Below are 22,455 nucleotides of genomic sequence, written 5' to 3'. Positions count from 1 at the left end.
AAGACATTCAGAGGATTCTGGAGAAATTAGTCTCTCTAATTTTACTGCACACAAAGACACACAACAAACAAACAAACAAGCATCCTGTTTGGTCACAATGTGATTATTTGTTTTCTGCTTTTCCCCCCATTTACAATTCGTTCATTTAATTTCCATATATAGTGAGTTTTTATTATGATATTTATAAATTGTATTGTTGTGAATGAATCATTATTAGTGTATATTTATGAGCTTTTAATGCTTGTTTGTTATTATATCTACATTTTATATGCAGTATATGTGTATTTAAGTCTTATTTGTGCCGATTTTTTTGTACTTCTATAACTTGATGCTGTGCGAGTTATTTTGTTACCGTAGACCTGTCCAGGACTGTGGCAGGGAACAGGACTCCAATTAATAAAACTGAATAGATTTTATTGTATTTTTTATAATAAAGAATAAACACATGTGCGCTTAATGTGTCTCTCTGGTGTTACATTCAAATATGTCTGATTTGACAGAAAAGTTTAAATTATTGACATAAATCTTAAACAATTTAATAATCTCCCCATCAATATTTTGTTTAAAAAAAATCTGAAAAAGAAACAAAACGCTGACGCTTGAACCCAGGAAGAAACAGAGACACCTGGTGGCCAGAATACGTAGGTGCACCGCGCTGTAAACTGAAGGATTTTCAAAATAAAACTTTTAAAATCTGCACTGAATGCAACATTATTGCAATTTTTTAAAATTCTACCAAATGTTCTTTAAAAACATCTTTAGCTTTAAAAATTATGAGTCTTACCGAAGCTTAATAACATAGTAATAGCCAGCAGCGTTTTTATTTCCTCAGGTTTGACTTGACTAGACATTCTATTCCTATGTTTATTCAGATTATACTGTGAGAAGGCGGTTTTCATATTTAGTTTGAAATCCTGTAAATGGAATTGAATGCACAATATGTTTTGTTGGCCTCTTTTTTCTTGAATTTTCTTTAATAATGTAAAATATACACATTATTGTGTTTTTATTTTATGGTACTCAAACAAAACAAAAATACCTTTTAAAAAAAAATATATGCGCATATTTTGCGCAGCATCAGCTCTATCCAACGTTCTGCGCAGACTGAGTGACGTCATGAGTGTCGGCGGTATTTTGAAGCCAGGCCGTTTGAGTTTTTGTTGATCGAGGAAACAAAACCCGGTGAAACTTGTAAAGATGGTAAGAGAGCCTTTGTTCTGTTTGTTGTGCTTCAGGATTGTACATGACGATTTATCGTATGACGTTTCTCTTCATTCATTGCCGTACATTGTTGCTAACGTTAACTAAGCTAACAGTGTCGCTTTAAAATAGCTTCGAAATATTTGAAGCAGCGGGTGTTGATTCGAGTGTCGCGAACCAGCGGCTGCGAAAGGACACGCCGACGTCTCACCTGACTGGTGAGGGTTGGACTGGTTCTGTTCGTAGACATTTATATACGTCGACGCCTCATAACTTGCTGAAACGTAATCCAGCGTCGCCGCCATATTGGATGGGTCTCTTCACAATAGGCTCGCACCGGAGTCAATGCAGAGTGAACAGATTTGTCGGTATTTTGTGCTGATTACGGTTGCAATAACCGGCGCAGTATAGAAACCAGATTGCGTGGGATTACCTTTCATAAATAAAATCGAACAGTAATTTTGGTTATTTTACCGTTTGTAATATTATGGCATGGTGACAAACGGTACTTAGGTGTAACGTTATTACAGCAGCAACTGGTCCTCTCTCTCATTAACTGTTTCCATCCAACTAGCATCGCAGCTCAAGCGAATTTTCGTTAATGCGGCAAAAGGAAGAGTGATTTGTTCGCATTTCCATCCACTTGTTATGCGCGTTTGTTTCACAATTCTTTGGAATTGAGTGATGTCTGTATTTATCAAAGTGCTGCACCACATAGTAAAATTAACTCCACTGGAGTTAGTGTCAGCACTCGGAAAAGAAGCTGTGCAACACAATTCTTATTTTTCAAGGCTTTTAGCTCTCCAGCCCCAGTCAAAAGCCTAACAAGGTAGTTTAAGACCCTGGAATGACCTGGAACTTTCTTTTCTTGGCCTTGAAAAAAATGTTCATCTTTGTTACAAATATTAAAACAAAAATTTGCACAACCTAAGCGCTCCCATGCAACAAACAAAAAACAAAACTGTTATTTTTTTATTTTATTAGGGGTGTCTAATAAAAGTTTTTTCTTTTTTATTTTATTCATTTATTGTTGCATGGGAGCACTTAGGCTGTGCAGATTATTGTTTTAATATTTGTCTCACCTTGATCCAGCACGTTGTTTTACACATCTTGGATGTGCGCGTCTTTTTGATTCATCTTTGTAACAAAACCAGGTGAGCGAAGCAGAGGAAATTAAAGTGATGTCCCGTGTGTGTGTGTGTGTGAGAGAGAAATAAATACAAATGAACAATCCAAACTTGTTTCTTTACTAAATTATAAAATTAAGTTATACATTTATCTATATGCCATACCACATGTCTTTGTTAATAAAGAGCATAAGACAAAGTCTTTCAGCAGGAAAGAACATTTTTAATGTATGACACCATCCTGTATTGTAACTGAATCTCTGCTGTTTCTAACAAACCAAACTGTGGGTAAAAATTTGGGGAGTTACTTATTATTGTAGTTGGAGATACACCTTCCTCAGTACAAATAAATGCACTGGGGGCGCAACAGGGACCCATCCAAGATGGTGGCCAGCTGATACGTCAGCTCCAATAGGCAGCAGCAGTCCATGAGGTGTCTACATATATAATGTCTCTGTTGCCATCCTGAACCTGGGGAGATTGTTTGGCGAAGCCTGGTTCAGACCTGAATCCACTGTTTTGATTTGAAACTTTTTGTTTTGATGTTGGTGTGAATGTTGTGCGAAGACTGTTAAAATATTCTGGAATCACAGTTCTGGGAGTGCAGGGATGTGTTTTTGGCAGTTAATACAGTGGTTATTCCAGTAAAGTTTTTCACTGATAAAAGTAGATTCTTGAAGACAAAACCAGATTTCTATGTAGGTTTGTATTTGTATTTAATTTTTGTCCGAGGTCATCAAATATGGACATTGGGTATTGTGAAGACTTTGCATCCGTCTGTCTGTGCTCAGCATAAATCCAGTCCTATTACTACCACAGTCTTCAAATTCACAGGGAGCATTCTTTGGACACAGACCCTGGACAAGTTCAAAGATGGCTAACCTTGACCTATTTTAAGAGGTTAAAAAGTCACATTCTGTTTCATTCTATTGTTTTGTTTTGGGTTTTTTTTTGAGTGGTGAGGGTGGCAGCCAATCAGAGTAGAGTGGCACCGTGATGTCAGTGGCTGACCTTACTCTGGTGCTGCAAAACTGCTTAGTTTATGTGTAAATATAACATGTTTGTCATATATGATGTAAAAGCTAGTGAGAAATAAACACTTCTAAAACTGAAAACACTGGTTTTGGAACCTGATAACACCTCTGAAGTGATTTACAAGACATTTCATGGATGTTAGCATGGTGACATCACAGGCTGGTAGCTAGCTGCAAGCTCTGTTTTGTTTGTGTGTAAATATAACATCTTTGTCATATATTGTGTAAACGTTAGCATGAAATAAACACTTCTATAACTGAAAATGCTGTTTTTGTAACCCGATAATACCTCTGAACTTATTTACAAGGCATTTTGCTGACGTCGGTGTGCATGCTAACTTCCACTAACCCAAAACTACCGCTCTTGTCAAAAGCTCCTGTATGCACACATGCATGCTCTCCTGCAGATGCCATAAAATGTAAATATGGTTTTTGATTAATTGATTGAGGGGCGTTATTGAACATAATAATAATAATAATAATAGATCCTTTATTGTCGTTGTTCAACAAAATGTGTCGTCTCCATTTAACCATCCTAATTACACTTAGACACAATCCAACCACTAGGAGCAGTGTGCAGCCACAGTCCGACGCCCAGGGACCAACTCCAGATGTAGAAACACTGCCTTGGTCAGGGGCAGAGAAACGATCAGACCCTAAATAATAATGTTTTTGATTGTGGGAGGAAACCGGAGGAGACCCATACAGACACGGGGAGAACATGCAAACTCCACACAGAAATGGGCGGGAAGCGATCCCACTACCATCTTGCTGTGAGACATTAGTGCTAACCAGTAAGCCACCATGCCGCTGCAATGGAACATGTACAAGTTGTATGTAAGACAACAGGGTCTTAATAGTTAACGTAAATAATGATAAATGTATAATTTATTTTTTATATATATATATATACTTTGCACTGTGATAGCAATTAAAAAAACTGCTAATTATAAAGAAAACAATGCTCATGCAGCCATGGGTATTTTAGCATTGCATTATTTTTAAGATTTAAGTAATAAAAATAATTTTCTTTGGCACCACTATAATTTTATTTATTAGCTTTTAAATATGGGATTCATAATATGACATTACCGATATGATCAAAATTCTCGTCTAGAAAAAAATTAATAAATTTTAAGCCCGAAGGGGAAAATTTCTAAAGACCAGGCAGCCTTGAACTACATTTGGTCGTGACCTGTACAGTCTATGATACTGACCACAGTGAAGTCAGATCACGTGGGGGCTTTTCCTGACTTGTGCGAAGGATGCTGGGAAGCACAGGGCAACAACCAAATCAGAGAAGAGATGCACAGTGATGTCATCTGAAATACACAGAGATGTCGAATACAATAATTCAAGATGGCAGAAAATGCTCAGACAGTTTTTTCTGTATAAATCTTTTCTATATTACAACCCCTGGCAAAAATGATGGAATCACCGGTCTTGGAGGATGTTCATTCAGTTGTTTAATTTCGTAAAAAAAAGCAGATCACAGACATGACACAAAACTAAAGTCATTTCAAATGGCAACTATCTGGCTTTAAAAAACACTATAAGAAATCTGGAAAAACAATTGTGGCAGTCAGTAACGGTTACTTTTTTAGACCAAGCAGAGGAAAAAAATATGGAATCACTCGATTCTGAGGAAAAAATTATGGAATCACCCTGTAAATTTTCATTCCCAAAACTAACACCTGCATCATATCAGATCTGCTCGTTAGTCTGCATCTAAAAAGGAGTGAACACACCTTGGAGAGCTGTTGCACCAAGTGGACTGGCTCCAACACGAGAGATGTCAATTGAAACAAAGGAGAGGATTATCAAACTCTTAAAAGAGAGTAAATCATCACGCAATGTTTCAAAAGATGTTGGTTGTTCAGTCAGCTGTGTCTAAACTCTGGACCAAATACAAACAACATGGGAAGGTTGTTAAAGGCAAACATACTGGTAGACCAAGGAAGACATCAAAGCGTCAAGACAGAAAACTTAAAGCAATATGTCTCAAAAATCGAAAAATGTACAACAAAACAAATGAGGAACGAATGGGAGGAAACTGGAGTCAAAAGCTAAACGAAAGGCATCATTAACCTCCCCAGTTAATGATGCCTCCCCAGTGCCTTTACCTGACATGCAGCCCCATATCATCAATGACTGTGGAAATTTACATGTTCTCTTCAGGCAGTCATCTTTATAAATCTCATTGGAACGGCACCAAACAAAAGTTCCAGCATCATCACCTTGCCCAATGCAGATTCGAGATTCATCAATCAATCAAATTTTTTTTATATAGCGCCAAATCACAACAAACAGTTGCCCCAAGGCGCATCACTGAATATGACTTTCATCCAGTCATCCACAGTCCACGATTGCTTTTCCTTAGCCCATTGTAACCTTGTTTCTTTCTGTTTAGGTGTTAATGATGGCTTTCGTTTAGCTTTTCTGTATGTAAATCCCATTTCCTTTAGGCGGTTTCTTACAGTTCGGTCACAGACGTTGACTCCAGTTTCCTCCCATTCGTTCCTCATTTGTTTTGTTGTGCATTTTCGATTTTTGAGACATATTGCTTTAAGTTTTCTGTCTTGACGCTTTGATGTCTTCCTTGGTCTACCAGTATGTTTGCCTTTAACAACCTTCACATTGCGTGATGATTTACCCTCTTAAGAGTTTGATAATCCTCTCCTTTGTTTCAATTGATATCTCTCGTGTTGGAGCCGTGATTCATGTCAGTCCACTTGGTGCAACAGCTCTCCAAGGTGTGATCACTCCTTTTTAGATGCAGACTAACGAGCAGATCTGATTTGATGCAGGTGTTAGTTTTGGGGATGAAAATGTACAGGGTGATTCCATAATTTATTCCTCAGAATTGAGTGATTCCATATTTTTTTCCCTCTGCTTGGTCTAAAAAAGTAACCGTTACTGACTGCCACAATTATTTTTCCTGATTTCTTATAGTGTTTCTTAAAGCCAGAAAGTTGCCATTTGAAATGACTTTAGTTTTGTGTCATGTCTGTGATCTGCTTTTTTTCTACAAAATTAAACAACTGAATGAACATCCTCCGAGGCCGGTGATTCCATAATTATTGCCGGGGGTTGTAGCATGGTTTTAAACTGATGATGTCATCAACTGAAAGACTGGCATTATGCTGCATTCAGAACCCTTGGAAGTTTGGAGAGTTCAACCTCCATCTTGGGGGGAAAATGCCTGAAACATGACATTTTGCAGGAATTTTCATTCTGAAACTCATGTGGAATTTGAGCAGCCAGAGGTATCGGAGTTGATGTCACAGCCATTGTGACGTAATCTTGGAAATGCATCTTTAAATGGCGTTTGAACAAGACATTACTGCAATACGTCATATATTCACATTCTATGTACAGTTAGTGGCAGCACGGTGGATTAGTGGTTAGTACTGTTGCCTCACAGCAACAAGGTCATGGGATCGATTCCCACCTGTGGAATTTGTGTGGGTTCCCTCTGGGTGCTCTGGCTTACTCACACGTCCAAAGACCTGCAGGTTAGGTGGACTGAAAACTTTAAATTGTCCGTAGGTGTGAATGTTTGTTTGTCTGTATGTGACCCTGTGACAGACTGGTGTCCTGTCCAGGATGTACCCCACCTCATGCCTTATGACTACTGGGATAGGCTCCAGCCCCCCATGACCTTTGATTGGAGTAAGCGTTTGAAGATGCGTGAGACTGTACAGTTAGCGTAGTTAGCAGCACCACATGTCAGCAGAAACTCTTCAATGAGTTCTCTTGCTTGCCTCTACTGGTGGTTGGCTCTCACTGCGGTATTGTATCACTTCCTGTTCCGGAGCACAGCAGTGTTTTGCTGTATCTGTTAACTGTTTAATCTGCGCAGTTAGATTGATCTAGTTACCTAGATAACGATTTGTTTCACAGTGTAATCTTCACGTGCCTTAACTAAAGCACTCCCTCTGCTGAATCACCTCTAAATTATTTACACATTATTCACTTTGTGTGTTTGTAGGAATCCGCTAGCTTAGCGCAGCTACTAGCTCTTAGCCGGTTTAGCATGGCGGCTTCTCCTGTCTCTCCCGCACTTTTCTGCTCTGGGTGTGAAATGTTTAGTTATTCCTCGGCCTCCTTTAGCAGTAATGGTACTTGTAATAAGTGTAGCTTATTCGTAGCTTTGGAGGCCAGGCTGGGCGAATTGGAGACTCGGCTCCGCACTGTGGAAAATTCTACAGCTAGCCAGGCCCCTGTAGTGGGTGCGGACCAAGGTAGCTTAGCCGCCGTTAGTTTCCCTCTGGCAGATCCCGAGCAGCCGGGAAAGCAGGCCGACTGGGTGACTGTGAGGAGGAAGCGTAGCCCTAAACAGAAGCCCCGTGTACAGCACCAACCCGTTCACATTTCTAACCGTTTTTCCCCACTCGACACACCCCCGAAGATCAAACTCTGGTTATTGGCGACTCTGTTTTGAGAAATGTGAAGTTAGCGACACCAGCAACCATAGTCAATTGTCTTCCGGGGGCCAGAGCAGGCGACATTGAAGGAAATTTGAAACTGCTGGCTAAGGCTAAGCGTAAATTTGGTAAGATTGTAAATCACGTCGGCAGTAATGACACCCAGTTACGCCAATCAGAAGTCACTAAAATTAACATTGAATCGGTGTGTAACTTTGCAAAAACAATGTCGGACTCTGTAGTTTTCTCTGGGCCCCTCCCCAGTCGGACCGGGAGTGACATGTTTAGCCGCATGTTCTCCTTGAATTGCTGTCTGTCTGAGCGGTGTCCAAAAAATGAGGTGGGCTTCATAGATAATTGGCAAAGCTTCTGGGGAAAACCTGGTCTTGTTAGGAGAGACGGCATCCATCCCACTTTGGATGGAGCAGCTCTCATTTCTAGAAATCTGGCCAATTTTCTTAAATCCTCCAAACCGTGACTATCCAGGGTTGGGACCAGGAAGCAGAGTTGTAGTCTTACACACCTCTCTGCAGCTTCTCTCCCCCTGCCATCCCCTCATTACCCCATCCCCGTAGAGACGGTGCCTGCTCCCGGACCACCAATAACCAGCAAAAATCTATTTAAGCATAAAAATTCAAAAAGAAAAAATAATATAGCACCTTCAACTGCACCACAGACTAAAACAGTTAAATGTGGTCTATTAAACATTAGGTCTCTCTCTTCTAAGTCCCTGTTAGTAAATGATATAATAATTGATCAACATATTGATTTCTTCTGCCTTACAGAAACCTGGTTACAGCAGGATGAATATGTTAGTTTAAATGGGTCAACACCCCCGAGTCACACTAACTGCCAGAATGCTTGTAGCATGGGCCGAGGCGGAGGATTAGCAGCAATCTTCCATTCCAGCTTATTAATTAATCAAAAACCCAGATAGAGCTTTAATTCATTTGAAAGCTTGACGCTTAGTCTTGTCCATCCAAACTGGAAGTCCCAAAAACCAGTTTTATTTGTTATTATCTATCGTCCACCTGGTCGTTACTGTGAGTTTCTCCGTGAATTTTCAGACCTTTTGTCTGACTTAGTGCTTAGCTCAGATAAGATAATTATAGTGGGCGATTTTAACATCCACACAGATGCTGAGAATGACAGCCTCAACACTGCATTTAATCTATTATTAGACTCAATTGGCTTTGCTCAAAATGTAAATGAGTCCACCCACCACTTTAATCATATCTTAGATCTTGTTCTGACTTATGGTATTGAAATTGAAGACTTAACAGTATTCCCTGAAAACTCCCTTCTGTCTGATCATTCTTAATAACGTTTACATTTACTCTGATGGACTACCCAGCAGTGGGGAATAAGTTTCATTACACTAGAAGTCTTTCAGAAAGCGCTGTAACTAGGTTTAAGGATATGATTCCTTCTTTATGTTCTCTAATGCCATATACCAACACAGTGCAGAGTAGCTACCTAAAGTGAGTAAGTGAGATAGAGTATCTCGTCATAGTTTTACATCCTCATTGAAGACAACTTTGGATGCTGTAGCTCCTCTGAAAAGAGAGCTTTAAATCAGAAGTGCCTGACTCCGTGGTATAACTCACAAACTCGCAGCTTAAAGCAGATAACCCGTAAGTTTGAGAGGAAATGGCGTCTCACTAATTTAGAAGATCTTCACTTAGCCTGGAAAAAGAGTCTGTTGCTCTATAAAAAAGCCCTCCGTAAAGCTAGGACATCTTACTACTCATCACTAATTGAAGAAAATAAGAACAACCCCAGGTTTCTTTTCAGCACTGTAGCCAGGCTGACAGAGTCAGAGCTCTATTGAGCCGAGTATTCCTTTAACTTTAACTAGTAATGACTTCATGACTTTCTTTGCTAATAAAATTTTAACTATTAGAGAAAAAATTACTCATAACCATCCCAAAGTTATCGTTATCTTTGGCTGCTTTCAGTGATGCCGGTATTTGGTTAGACTCTTTCTCTCAGATTGTTCTGTCTGAGTTATTTCATTAGTTACTTCATCCAAACCATCAACATGTCTATTAGACCCCATTCCTACCAGGCTGCTCAAGGAAGCCCTACCATTATTTAATGCTTCGATCTTAAATATGATCAATCTATCTTTATTAGTTGGCTATGTACCACTGGCTTTTAAGGTGGCAGTAATTAAACCATTACTTAAAAAGCCATCACTTGACCCAGCTATCTTAGCTAATTATAGACCAATCTCCAACCTTCCTTTTCTCTCAAAAATTCTTGAAAGGGTAGTTGTAAAACAGCTAACTGATCATCTGCAGAGGAATGGTCTATTTGAAGAGTTTCAGTCAGGTTTTAGAATTCTCATAGTACAGGAACAGCATTAGTGAAGGTTACAAATGATCTTCTTATGGCCTCAGACAGTGGACTCATCTCTGTGCTTGTTCTGTTAGACCTCAGTGCTGCTTTTGATACTGTTGACCATACAGTTTTATTACAGAGATTAGAGCATGCCATAGGTATTAAAGGCACTGCGCTGCGGTGGTTTGAATCATATTTATCTAATAGATTACAGTTTGTTCATGTAAATGGGGAATCTTCTTCACAGACTAAGGTTAATTATGGAGTTCCACAAGGTTCTGTGCTAGGACCAATTTTATTCACTTTATACATGCTTCCCTTAGGCAGTATTATTAGACGGCATTGCTTAAATTTTCATTGTTACGCAGATGATACCCAGCTTTATCTATCCATGAAGCCAGAGGACACACACCAATTAGCTAAACTGCAGGATGTCTTACAGACATAAAGACATGGATGCACTCTAATTTCCTGCTTTTAAACTCAGATAAAACTGAAGTTATTGTACTTGGCCCCACAAATCTTAGAAACATGGTGTCTAACCAGATCCTTACTCTGGATGGCATTACCCTGACCTCTAGTATACTGTGAGAAATCTTGGAGTCATTTTTGATCAGGATATGTCATTCAAAGCGCATATTAAACAAATATGTAGGACTGCTTTTTGCATTTACGCAGTATCTCTATAATTAGAAAGGTCTTGTCTCAGAGTGATGCTGAAAAACTAATTCATGCATTTATTTCCTCTAGGCTGGACTATTGTAATTCATTATTATCAGGTTGTCCTAAAAGTTCCCTGAAAAGCCTTCAGTTAATTCAAAATGCTGCAGCTAGAGTACTAACGGGGACTAGAAGGAGAGAGCATATCTCACCCATATTGGCCTCTCTTCATTGGCTTCCTGTTAATTCTAGAATAGAATTTAAAATTCTTCTTCTTACTTATAAGGTTTTGAATAATCAGGTCCCATCTTATCTTAGGGACCTCATAGTACCATATCACCCCAATAGAGCGCTTCGCTCTCAGACTGCAGGCTTACTTGTAGTTCCTAGGGTTTGTAAGAGTAGAATGGGAGGCAGAGCCTTCAGCTTTCAGGCTCCTCCCCTGTGGAACCAGCTCCCAATTCAGATCAGGGGACAGACACCCTCTTACTTTTAAGATTAGGCTTAAAACTTTCCTTTTTGCTAAAGCTATAGTTATGGCTGGATCAGGTGACCCTGAACCATCCCTTAGTTATGCTGCTATAGACTTAGACTGCGGGGGGTTCCCATGATGCACTGAGTGTTTCTTTCTCTTTTTGCTCTGTATGCACCACTCTGCATTTAATCATTAGTGATTGATCTCTGCTCCCCTCCACAGCATGTCTTTTTCCTGGTTCTCTCCCTCAGCCCAACCAATCGCAGCAGAAGACTGCCCCTCCCTGAGCCTGGTTCTGCTGGAGGTTTTTCCTGTTAAAAGGGAGTTTTTCCTTCCCACTGTCGCCAAGTGCTTGCTCACAGGGGGTCGTTTTGACCGTTGGGGTTTTTACGTAATTATTGTATGGCTTTGCCTTACAATATAAGGCGCCTTGGGGCAACTGTTTGTTGTGATTTGGCGCTATATAAATAAAATTGATTGATTTCACTCACATTTCATACAACTGGCCACCGGTGTTTGTAGAACTGAAAGGACAAGCTGAGAACGTGATTGATTGATTGATTTAGCCCAAAAAATAACACTAGCGAGCTCTGCTGTGGTTTAGGCCCAGTCACTGATGACTCAAATTACTGAGGTAATTTCATGAACACACTTCTTTCAGAAGTAGGGGTTTTTATGTCAGGTCTTTTCAAATGCCTGATGGTTCTAAACGCAACACTAATGTCAACATCAGGACAGAAACAGCATTCATGGAGTCAGCAGGTCTGCAAAACTCTAAAGAGCGCTGAAAGTTCACATTCTGGCCAGTAGAGGATCAGCGATTCGTCTGTTTCCGGGCCGTGTTCACAGTGTTGATCTAAATCATTCAGAGTGGTTCTTTGCTATGTGTTTTACGTTTTGGTGCAGTGGGACATGTCTGGATTTGATCAGGAATCATGATCTGATTATTTGGACTCTAACTCTCCTAACTCAGTCAAGGGATCTATCCCTGAAGACAGTCCTGCTCTGGTTCTGATGTTTTCTTGTGGTCCTCAGGCGGAGGTGAAGTTGAGCGGACTGCCTGGAGTTGAGCTGTCTGAGGCTGCTCAGGCCGAGCTGCTGAACCAGTGCGAAGAGCAGTTTGCACACTTAGAAAAGGTGATTTTACTTTAGTTTTAAATGTTATTATTGGTGATTCCTAACCTGATGAGCCGACCGGAGACACCAATTGCAGTTTTTCTGTGTTCCAGCTTCATAATGAGATCATCCTGTGTGAACCAGATTTATGTGAAAACCCAAGAGCAGGTGAGAGAGGTGGTGATGTTGTTGTGTTGATCATCAGTACAGGTTAACCCGTCTCTGATTTATACACAGAAATCATATTAATTATTCCCAAAGTGGCACTTCTTCAAACATATTTCTAATGCAGGTTAGAGATCAAATTATAGTAATTTGTACACAGGTATAAAATACATTTAGAGATAAGTAGAGCTGAAACTATTATTTCTTGAGTTAGGTATTTGATCGATAATGACTTTGATAATTTGTGATTCTCAGTTCTGATTTATTTATTTTTCATTTATTTTCATTATATAGCACCAAAATGCAACAAAGTGACAAGAAGACAACTTTACATGCTGTTCTTGTGAAATCAGTTTTTCTTTATTTTTATTTTTTGTTGTAGTGTGCTGATTATTTGTTTTGTGTCTGCAGTCAGTAAACACTCTGATGGCAACAGAAGCTGAGCTGAAGCAGTGGCTGACGACGGAGCCCACGTGTACGCTTGTTTTCTTAAGTGAACGAAAATCAGCAGTTTGAAAAATCATGCATTTCACTCAGTGCTTTTAAATCTTTCAAACAAACAGTTTAATGTGTCATAAAATTGGAATGAACAAATATGTGCTTCACATTAAACTTTCACTTTTAAAATATGTTGATTTCTGATGGTAGTGTTATTTTATTTTTTCAGTGCTGGCAGTAAATTCAGAGATTTTACTCCGAGCTGGGAAAGAAGAGGTGCTAAACGTTTTGGGAACGATGCCACGCTGATGTTATTCACGCTGAGTTAAATTCTTTGTTTCGTGTCTTTGTGCTGCTCAGATGCTGAAGCTGTGCTCTGAACTTGAGATGATTGTGTCGTGTTATGAAGCAATGAGAGACAAACTCAGAGACAGTAAAAAGCTGTAGGTGACACGTTGGTCTTTGTGTGTTTCTCCTGAAGTTACCCTTGACTTTCGAGCTTCATCATTTCAAAGTGTGCTGTTTTTTTTGTTGTTGTTGTTGTTTTTCCCCAGTGAGCAGAAGTGGCTCGAAGAGAAGAAGCAGGTGATGGTTGCTGCCAGTGATCATGTTGAACGACTCCAAGCGCAGAGAGAGAGAAGCTGTCCGAGCTGAGGTGAGTGTGGCACCACCTTCAGACGCCTTCCGCACCAGCTCAAGCAAATGTCATTCAGGAATGGGTGATTATTTTATCTTTTAAATTAAAGGTGAAAGTGACACAATAAAATTTTGTTTCCTTTCTGATCTGTTGCTATGATGTACAGAGGCAACTTTATAAAAAAAACAAAAACAACATATGTCCAAATACTTTTGGACCTGAGTGTATCACTGTGCGGGAAAGTTTATTCTTGATTAAACCTGATTATGAAAATCAGATTATGTGACTGGGCTCAGCACAGAGTCCTCTTCGAGTACCCAAAACTCCTGCAGTCCCACGGGAGAGCGGCGCCGGCCTGATCCCAGTCCACAGTATGCATGCAGTCTGAGGGGCAAGCTGCAGTGACCCCTGGACCTGGTCTGCATGCTTTGTCTTCAATCTGAGGCCCAGCTGTGTCTCTGCTTCTTGGTCCAGGTGCTGTGACTGTTTGCATTATTAATGATCTGTTACTGATTTGCTAATCCGTCTGTATATGATGTGTCCACAGTGTCCTGCAGGAAACCAAGGACAAAATTGAGAAGCTGAAAGTCTACCAAGAAAGACTGATGGAGTCTCTGGGAGACATCTTGGAGAAGCATATTCCTCTTCCTCAGAAGGAGTCCACTTCAAACAAGAAGAAGAAGGTTAATGCACTTCTTTTGTGTTTCTGTGTTTTTGTGTGACACAGGTGACTGATTTTGTGACTCGTGTTCTGGGCTCGTTTTTAGGTTTCTGCAGCAGAGTTCAACAAAGACCTGATATCAATAAATGAAATCCTGGAGGTGAGTTTTGGATGTTTGACATCATCAAAACCAATTGTCAGTGTCTGTCCACTGCCAAGAGAACAGCGCACCAGACTCTCAGACTCCATGCAGGTGGTGAGCCCACATGGGGAGACATCGTGTTGTTTCTTTGGGCGTATGGCCAACCAGTCTACATGTGGTTTTGTGGACCTGGAAAAGGCGTATGACCAGGTTCCTCTGGGTATCGTGAGGAGTGCTGTGGGAGTACGACCAAAGTAGGAGCTGTGTCCGCATTCTCAGCATTACATCAGACCTGTTTCTGGTGGAAGTTGAACCCACGAGGGCTGCCCCTTGTCACCAGTTCTGTTTGTGATGTTCATGGATGGGATTTCAAGGCACCGTCAGGGACCGGAGGGCATTGACCTCCGATGTGCACTGAACAGGTTTGGGGCTGAGTGTGAAGCAACTGGGATGAGAATCAGAACCTCCTAATCTGAGACCATCATCCTGTGTGGAAAATGGTGAATTGTCCCCTCTGGGTTGGGGAGAGTTACTGCCCCAAGTGGAGGAGTTCAAGTATCTCGGGATCTTGTTCACGTGAAATCAACACACGGACTGGGGCGGAGTCTGGTGTTTACAGATGCTTTACCAGACTGTCGTGATGAAGAAGGAGCTGAGCTGGAAGGCAAGCCTCTCAATGTACCAGGTGATTTACACTTGTGTCCTCACCTCTGGTCATGTATGACTGCAGATACATGTGGCAGAAATGAGATTCCTCCATGGGTTTCTGGTCGTACACTCCTGGACAGGTGAGAAGCTCGACTATCTGGGAGAGACTTGGAGTAGAGCCGCTACTTCTTTGCATTGAAAGGAGCCAGCTGAGATGGTCCAAGCATCTGGTGAGGATGCTCCTCGGCCGTGCCCTAAGTAGGTCTTCCAGGAGCATCCAACCGGAGGAGGCCCTGCGAAAGACCAAGAACATGAAGAGATTATATTTCCCAACTGGCTTGGGAATGCCTCGGGATCCCCAGGAAGAATTACAGGACTTGGCCAAGGATCGCAAAAATATAAACGCAACACTTTTGGTTTTGCTCCCATTTGTATGAGATGAACTCAAAGATCTAAAACTTTTTCCACATACACAATATCACCATTTCCCTCAAATATTGTTCACAAACCAGTCTAAATCTGTGATAGTGAGCACTTCTCCTTTGCTGAGATAATCCATCCCACCTCACAGGTGTGCCATACCAAGATGCTGATTAGACACCATGATTAGTGCACAGGTGTGCCTTAGACTGTCCACAATAAAAGGCCACTCTGAAAGGTGCAGTTTTATCACACAGCACAATGCCACAGATGTCGCAAGATTGAGGGAGCGTGCAATTGGCATGCTGACAGCAGGAATGTCAACCAGAGCTGTTGCTCGTGTATTGATGTTCATTTCTCTACCATAAGCCGTCCAAAGGCGTTTCAGAGAATTTGGCAGTACATCCAACCAGCCTCACAACCGCAGACCACGTGTAACCACACCAGCCCAGGACCTCCACATCCAGCATGTTCACCTCCAAGATCGTCTGAGACCAGCCACTCGGACAGCTGCTGAAACAATCGGTTTGCATAACCAAAGAATTTCTGCACAAACTGTCAGAAACCATCTCAGGGAAGCTCATCTGCATGCTCATCGTCCTCATCGGGGTCTCGACCTGACTCCAGTTCATCGTCGTAACCGACTTGAGTGGGCAAATGCTCACATTCGCTGGCGTTTAGCACGTTGGAGAGGTGTTCTCTTCACGGATGAATCCCGGTTCACACTGTTCAGGGCAGATGGCAGACAGCGTGTGTGGCGTCGTGTGGGTGAGCGGTTTTCTGATGTCAATGTTGTGGATCGAGTGACCCATGGTGACGGTGGGGTTATGGTATGGCAGGCGTCTGTTATGGATGAAGAACAAGGTGCATTTTATTGATGGCATTTTGAATGCACAGAGATACCGTGAGGAGATCCTGAGGCCCATTGTTGTGCCATACATCCAAGAACATCACCTCATGTTGCAGCAGGATAATGCACGGCCCCATGTTGCAAGGATCTGTACACAATTCTTGGAAGCTGAAAATGTCCCAGTTCTTGCATGGCCGGCATACTCACGGACATGTCACCCATTGAGCATGTTTGGGATGCTCTGGACGGCGTATATGACAGCGTGCACCAGTTCCTGCCAATACCAGCAACTTCACACAGCCATTGAAGAGGAGTGGACCAACATTCCACAGGCAGCAATTGACAACCTGATCACCTCTATGCGAAGGAGATGTGTTGCACTGCATGAGGCAAATGGTGGCCACACTAGATACTGACTGGTATCCCCCCCAATAAAACAAAACTGCACCTTTCAGAGTGGCCTTTTATTGTGGGCAGTCTAAGGCCACCTGTGCACTAATCATGGTGTCTAATCAGCATCTTGATATGGCACACCTGTGAGGTGGGATGGATTATCTCAGCAAAGGAGAAGTGCTCACTATCACAGATTTAGACTGGTTGTGAACAATTTGAGGGAAATGGTGATATTGTGTATGTGGAAAAGTTTTAGATCTTTGAGTTCATCTCATACAAAAGGGAGCAAAACCAAAAGTGTGCGTTTTATTTTGTTGTGTGTGTGGGTGTGTGTATGTGTATATATATATATATATATATATATACACACTAGGTGTGCTGTAGGGATCCCCATAGGCAACATGCTAGTGCTTTTACAAAAGAGCTTTTATCCAATTAAAACCAGCTTCTGTAATTTATCCAGTAATTAAAATTAATCATGACATTTGGACCTGGTGGAAACTGTTCATTCAGGGAGAACTTAAAACTGATTATATCTAAGAATAAAATGGAGAAATAACATAATTTTTTAAAATAAATCACAAAAGCACTTATCAGTGTAGTTTTGTCTGTCAATAGACTGCTAATTTATCATTTCATCTGTCTCATGGAAGTTGTATTAAAATAAACATAGAATGTTGCTTGAACTGTTTTGGGGATTTATGATGTCATCATTCTGTCTGCAAATTCATGGCATCACTGTTATTGGAGATGCATCCTCATCTCAGTGTTTTTTTTTGTTTTTTTTTTTAATCCAACAGATGCTCATGAACCAGTTCCTGAATGCACCACACGACCTTATGACCATAGACGCAGCCTTCTGGCCGCCGTATGTGGAAATGCTGCTACGTTACGGCATTGCAGTCAGACATCCAGAGAACAGTTTCAAAATCCGCCTGGAGACCTTTTTTTAAATTCTTCTAAGCCAAACTTTTAAGTATTTGAGACTGTCCCCTACACTGGCCAAGTCCAACCAGTGATTGCTGTTATTACTGCCTTTTACTTTAATGGAGACTAACTGCCTTTGATTTTGGAGATGATCTGGATCTTCTGGTTTACATGTTGATTATTGATTATTTTGGTGAAACAGTGCCCCCACTGGCATTGAGGACAAGTGGAGGACTAGTGCTCAGACTGTTTGTGTATATATATATATATTATATTTCAGTGTTCTTGTCCAATAAAGTTATGAATGAAAGATTTGTTTGTGACAAAGACAAGTTAGTGTAGAGTTGCTGTAGCTTTTACAGGTCGATGACACAGAAAACTCAGAAACCAATTTCAGGATCCAAATGAGGTATTGTGGAGCTGCTTCAAGATTACCTGAACTAATTTTAGTCTTGATCAGACGCTGTCAAAAGAAGAAAAAAAAGCAGCACTTTCTTTGACCTTCTCCCCTTATCACATCATAAGGAGAAGTATGTGAACTCCCGGCTGCGACACAGGAAATAGTTGGGAAAACTGAAGAACGTGAATGGCACGCTGACACAGAATGATAGGGAGACTGCAGAAGTCCTGAATGAAGCGTTTTACAGTGTATTCACCAGAGAAGACACCCAAACATCCCCAACATCCCAGCGAAGACTTTAACTACACCCCCTGAGTGACTAGCTGTGTTACCCCTGAGAAGGTCAAGAAAGTTCTGCTGAGTCTGAAGGTTGACAAGTCACCTGGCCTGGATGGTCTACATCCAAGACTGTTCAGGGAGCTTACAAGTATACTCTGTCTGCACCCCTCTTGCCATTATATACAGGAAGAGCATCAACTCACAGACCCTACCAACACAGTGGAAAATGCACTGGTGTCGCCCATCTACAAGAATGGAAGCAGACTACAGGCCATCAACTACAGACCAGTGTCACTGACCTCCTCATCTGCAAGACCCTTAAGCGCCTAATAGCGGAACAGCTGACATATCACATTAAAGAAATGGACTTCAGTGTGTACACCAGCATGGCTTTACCAAGGGGCAGAAACATAGCACCAACCTACCAGAGGCGTTGGACATCTGGACTGAGGCCCTGAGACACAACATCCCAGTGGATATCATATTTTTGGACTACACCAAGGCATTTGATACCATGGCGCACCAATGGCTGTTGAGACAGATATACAGCTTTGGAATCACAGGGAAGGCACATGCATGGATCGAGCAATTCTGGTTGGGCGACGACAGAAGGGTCTCTGCGAACGGAAACACACTCGAACTGGAAACCAGTCATTCGCAGCATTCCACAGGGCTCTGTGCTTGGCCCGGCATTGTTCCTGATCTATGTGAGTGACAATCCCAGACCTACTAGATTGTGTAATCAAGATGTTCGCAGATAAGATCTTCACAGCAATAGTCAACAGATCTACAAAAAACCTGCAAGAAGATCTTAGGAAACTAGAGCAGTGGTCTCAGAAAAGGCAAATGTGGTTCCATCCAGAAAAGTGCCACATCCTACATCTAGGTGCCCAGAATACTGATACACTATACACCATGAAGAATGACCAAGGTACAGACAACGCTCTCACACAGGTGGACACTGAGAAGGACCTCGGTATCACTAACAACTCCAAGTTGACTTTCTCAGCTCATGTGGAGGAGATCACAGTCAAAGCCAACTGGATCCTAGGATGTCTGGCCAGCACCTTCAGGTACCCTGACATGAAGGTCTTCCTCCAGCTCTACAAATACATGGTACACTCCATCCTTGAGTACGCTTCATGTATCTTGTCACCACGCTACAAGAAGGACATGGATAAGATCGAGCACATCCAACAACAGGCAATGAAGCTGGTACAAGAGATTCAGCACCTCAGTTATGAGGATCGCTTGAAGCACGTCAATCTACCAACGCTACTGTATAGACGTCAGAGAGCAGACCTTCTGCAATGCTTCAAGGTCATCATAGGCATTGACGACATGACCCACCATCACAGACTGCTCGGTGTATGGTGTCAAGGTGCTTTTCGAAACCAGCCTGGCAACAACACGAGGTCACCCCTACAAGTTACAGGGACAACCAGCAACAGGTCCATGAAAGCACTTCTTTGCCACCGGAGTCATCCCATCTGGATCTGAAGCTATCTTGCCACACAGTAACAGCTGAAAACATCAACACCTTCAAGTCAACCCCTGGCAAAAATTATGGAATCACCGGCCTCGGAGGATGTTCATTCAGTTGTTTAATTTTGTAGAAAAAAGCAGAGCACAAACAGGACACAAAACTAAAGTCATTTCAAATGGCAACTTTCTGGTTTTAAGAAACACTATAAGAAATCAAGAAAAAAAATTGTGGCAGTCAGTAACGGTTACTTTTTTAGACCAAGCAGAGGGAAAAAAATGGACGCACTCAATTCTGAGGAATAAATTATGGAATCACCCTGTAAATTTTCATCCCCAAAACTAACACCTGCATCAAATCAGATTCTGCTCGTTAGTATGCATCTAAAAAGGAGTGATCACACCTTGGAGAGCTGTTGCACCAAGTGGACTGACATGAATCATGGCTCCAACACAAGAGATGTCAGTTGAAACAAAGGAGAGGATTATCAAACTCTTAAAAGAGGGTAAATCATCACGCAATGTTGCAGAAGATGTTGGTTGTTCACAGTCAGCTGTGTCTAAACTCTGGACCAAATACAAACAACATGGGAAGGTTGTTAAAGGCAAACATACTGGTAGACCAAGGAAGACATCAAAGCATCAAGACAGAAAACTTAAAGCAATATGTCTCAAAAATCGAAAATGCACAACAAAAACAATGGGAGGAAACTGGAGTCAACGTCTGTCACCAAACTGTGAGAAACCGCCTAAAGGAAGTGGGATTTACATACAGAAAAGCTAAACGAAAGCCATCATTAACACCTAAACAGAAAAAAACAAGGTTACAATGGGCTAAGGAAAAGCAATCGTGGACTGTGGATGACTGGATGAAAGTCATATTCAGTGATGAATCTCGAATCTGCATTGGGCAAGGTGATGATGCTGGAACTTTTGTTTGGTGCCGTTCCAATGAGATTTATAAAGATGACTGCCTGAAGAGAACATGTAAATTTCCACAGTCATTGATGATATGGGGCTGCATGTCAGGTAATGGCACTGGGGAGATGGCTGTCATTACATCATCAATAAATGCACAAGTTTACGTTGATATTTTGGACACTTTTCTTATCCCATCAATTGAAAGGATGTTTGGGGATGATGAAATCATTTTTCAAGATGATAATGCATCTTGCCATAGAGCAAAAACTGTGAAAACATTCCTTGCAAAAAGACACATAGGGTCAATGTCATGGCCTGCAAATAGTCCGGATCTTAATCCAACTGAAAATCTATGGTGGAAGTTGAAGAAAATGGTCCATGACAAGGCTCCAACCTGCAAAGCTGATCTGGCAGCAGCAATCAGAGAAAGTTGGAGCCAGATTGATGAAGAGTACTGTTTGTCACTCATTAAGTCCATGCCTCAGAGACTGCAAGCTGTCATAAAAGCCAGAGGTGGTGCAACAAAATACTAGTGATTGTGTTGGAGCGTTCTTTTGTTTTTCATGATTCCTAATTTTTTCCTCAGAATTGAGTGATTCCATATTTTTTCCTCTGCTTGGTCTAAAAAACGTAACCGTTACTGACTGCCACAATTTTTTTTTCTGATTTCTTATAGTGTTTCTTAAAGCCAGAAAGTTGCCATTTGAAATGACTTTAGTGTTGTCATGTCTGTGATCTGCTTTTTTTTTTTTTTTTACAAAATTAAACAACTGAATGAACATCCTCCGAGGCCGGTGATTACATAATTTTTTGCCAGGGGTTGTACACGCTGAACTCAAAAATCTGGATATTTACTACAACTACCCCGTCTATTTTTTTCAGACCACACAATACCATACACAATATACAGCAACAGCAATCTACATCAAGCCGTCCTACCTTAACCTCAGATGGCCCTATACCCACCGGGTGTCTATTGACCATGCTGAAGGTATGATTCTGAAGGTATGATAGAGTTCTGCTTCGTTCTGACATGAATTAAGTTATTTTTTTACTTTTTCCTCTTTATGTGGCCACGTTTACTTGATTTATTTATTTATTTATTTTACCGTTTTGAATATTTTAAGCAGAGTGAAATGTTCCGCATGTTTCCGGCACGCGTGACGTCACGACCGTAATCGTAGCTGTCCCAATCGGGCGTGCCCGCTGCGTCATCTCCAGTGGGCGGAGAATAGATTCCGGTTCCGGTGTTTTCAGTGCCGTCAGACTCTTTCATTGCTCTGATTATGGTTTTAAATCGGAATTTTTCCCCGTCGACTTCTGATTAAACAAGCAGTTTTTCTGTTGTGGTGCCTGTCCGCGTGGAGCCGTTGCCATGACGACCCGTTCGGAGCGGGAGAAGGCCAGAAGCTGAAACGAGCAGCACCCAGGCCATCCTGTCCAAAATGCTGCGAGAAGACGACAACAAATACTGCGCCGATTGCGAGGCTAAAGTTCGTAAAGTTCGGCCGGGACGGTACACTTAGGTGACGCTGCAGGTCCGCGAGGACCGAGGCTCGTAGGGAAACCAACAACGGCTAACAGCGGCTAGCCTGCGAGCTAACTTCCCCATCCGCTGACTTGCAGATTTACGACAGAAACAAGCAGCGGTGGTCCGTGAAAACGACAATTGTCACGTTTTAGCGTGTTTTCCGTTTACTTAATGCAGGG

The 22,455-nt window shown here is 41.5% G+C and overlaps 1 protein-coding gene across 1 annotated transcript; it reads left to right on the top strand.

The window, feature by feature from the left end:
• The first annotated feature begins 1,114 nt into the window (after positions 1-1,114).
• LOC117526319 (centromere protein K-like) lies at positions 1,115-17,708 on the top strand. Its single transcript, XM_034188388.1, is given in 11 exon segments — positions 1,115-1,200; positions 12,302-12,403; positions 12,496-12,550; positions 12,959-13,022; positions 13,215-13,261; positions 13,346-13,428; positions 13,540-13,609; positions 13,612-13,640; positions 14,170-14,305; positions 14,390-14,443; positions 17,537-17,708. Coding segments are annotated over 9 exon segments (684 nt in total). The 5' UTR covers positions 1,115-1,200; positions 12,302-12,403; positions 12,496-12,502; the 3' UTR covers positions 17,690-17,708.
• The last annotated feature ends 4,747 nt before the right edge of the window (positions 17,709-22,455 follow it).

The sequence above is a fragment of the Thalassophryne amazonica genome, chromosome 15 (assembly GCF_902500255.1).
Source record: "Thalassophryne amazonica chromosome 15, fThaAma1.1, whole genome shotgun sequence".
Lineage (NCBI taxonomy): Eukaryota > Metazoa > Chordata > Actinopteri > Batrachoidiformes > Batrachoididae > Thalassophryne > Thalassophryne amazonica.
The sequence above is the reverse complement of the archived record's forward strand: the minus strand, read 5'-3'. Positions and strand labels throughout refer to the sequence as shown.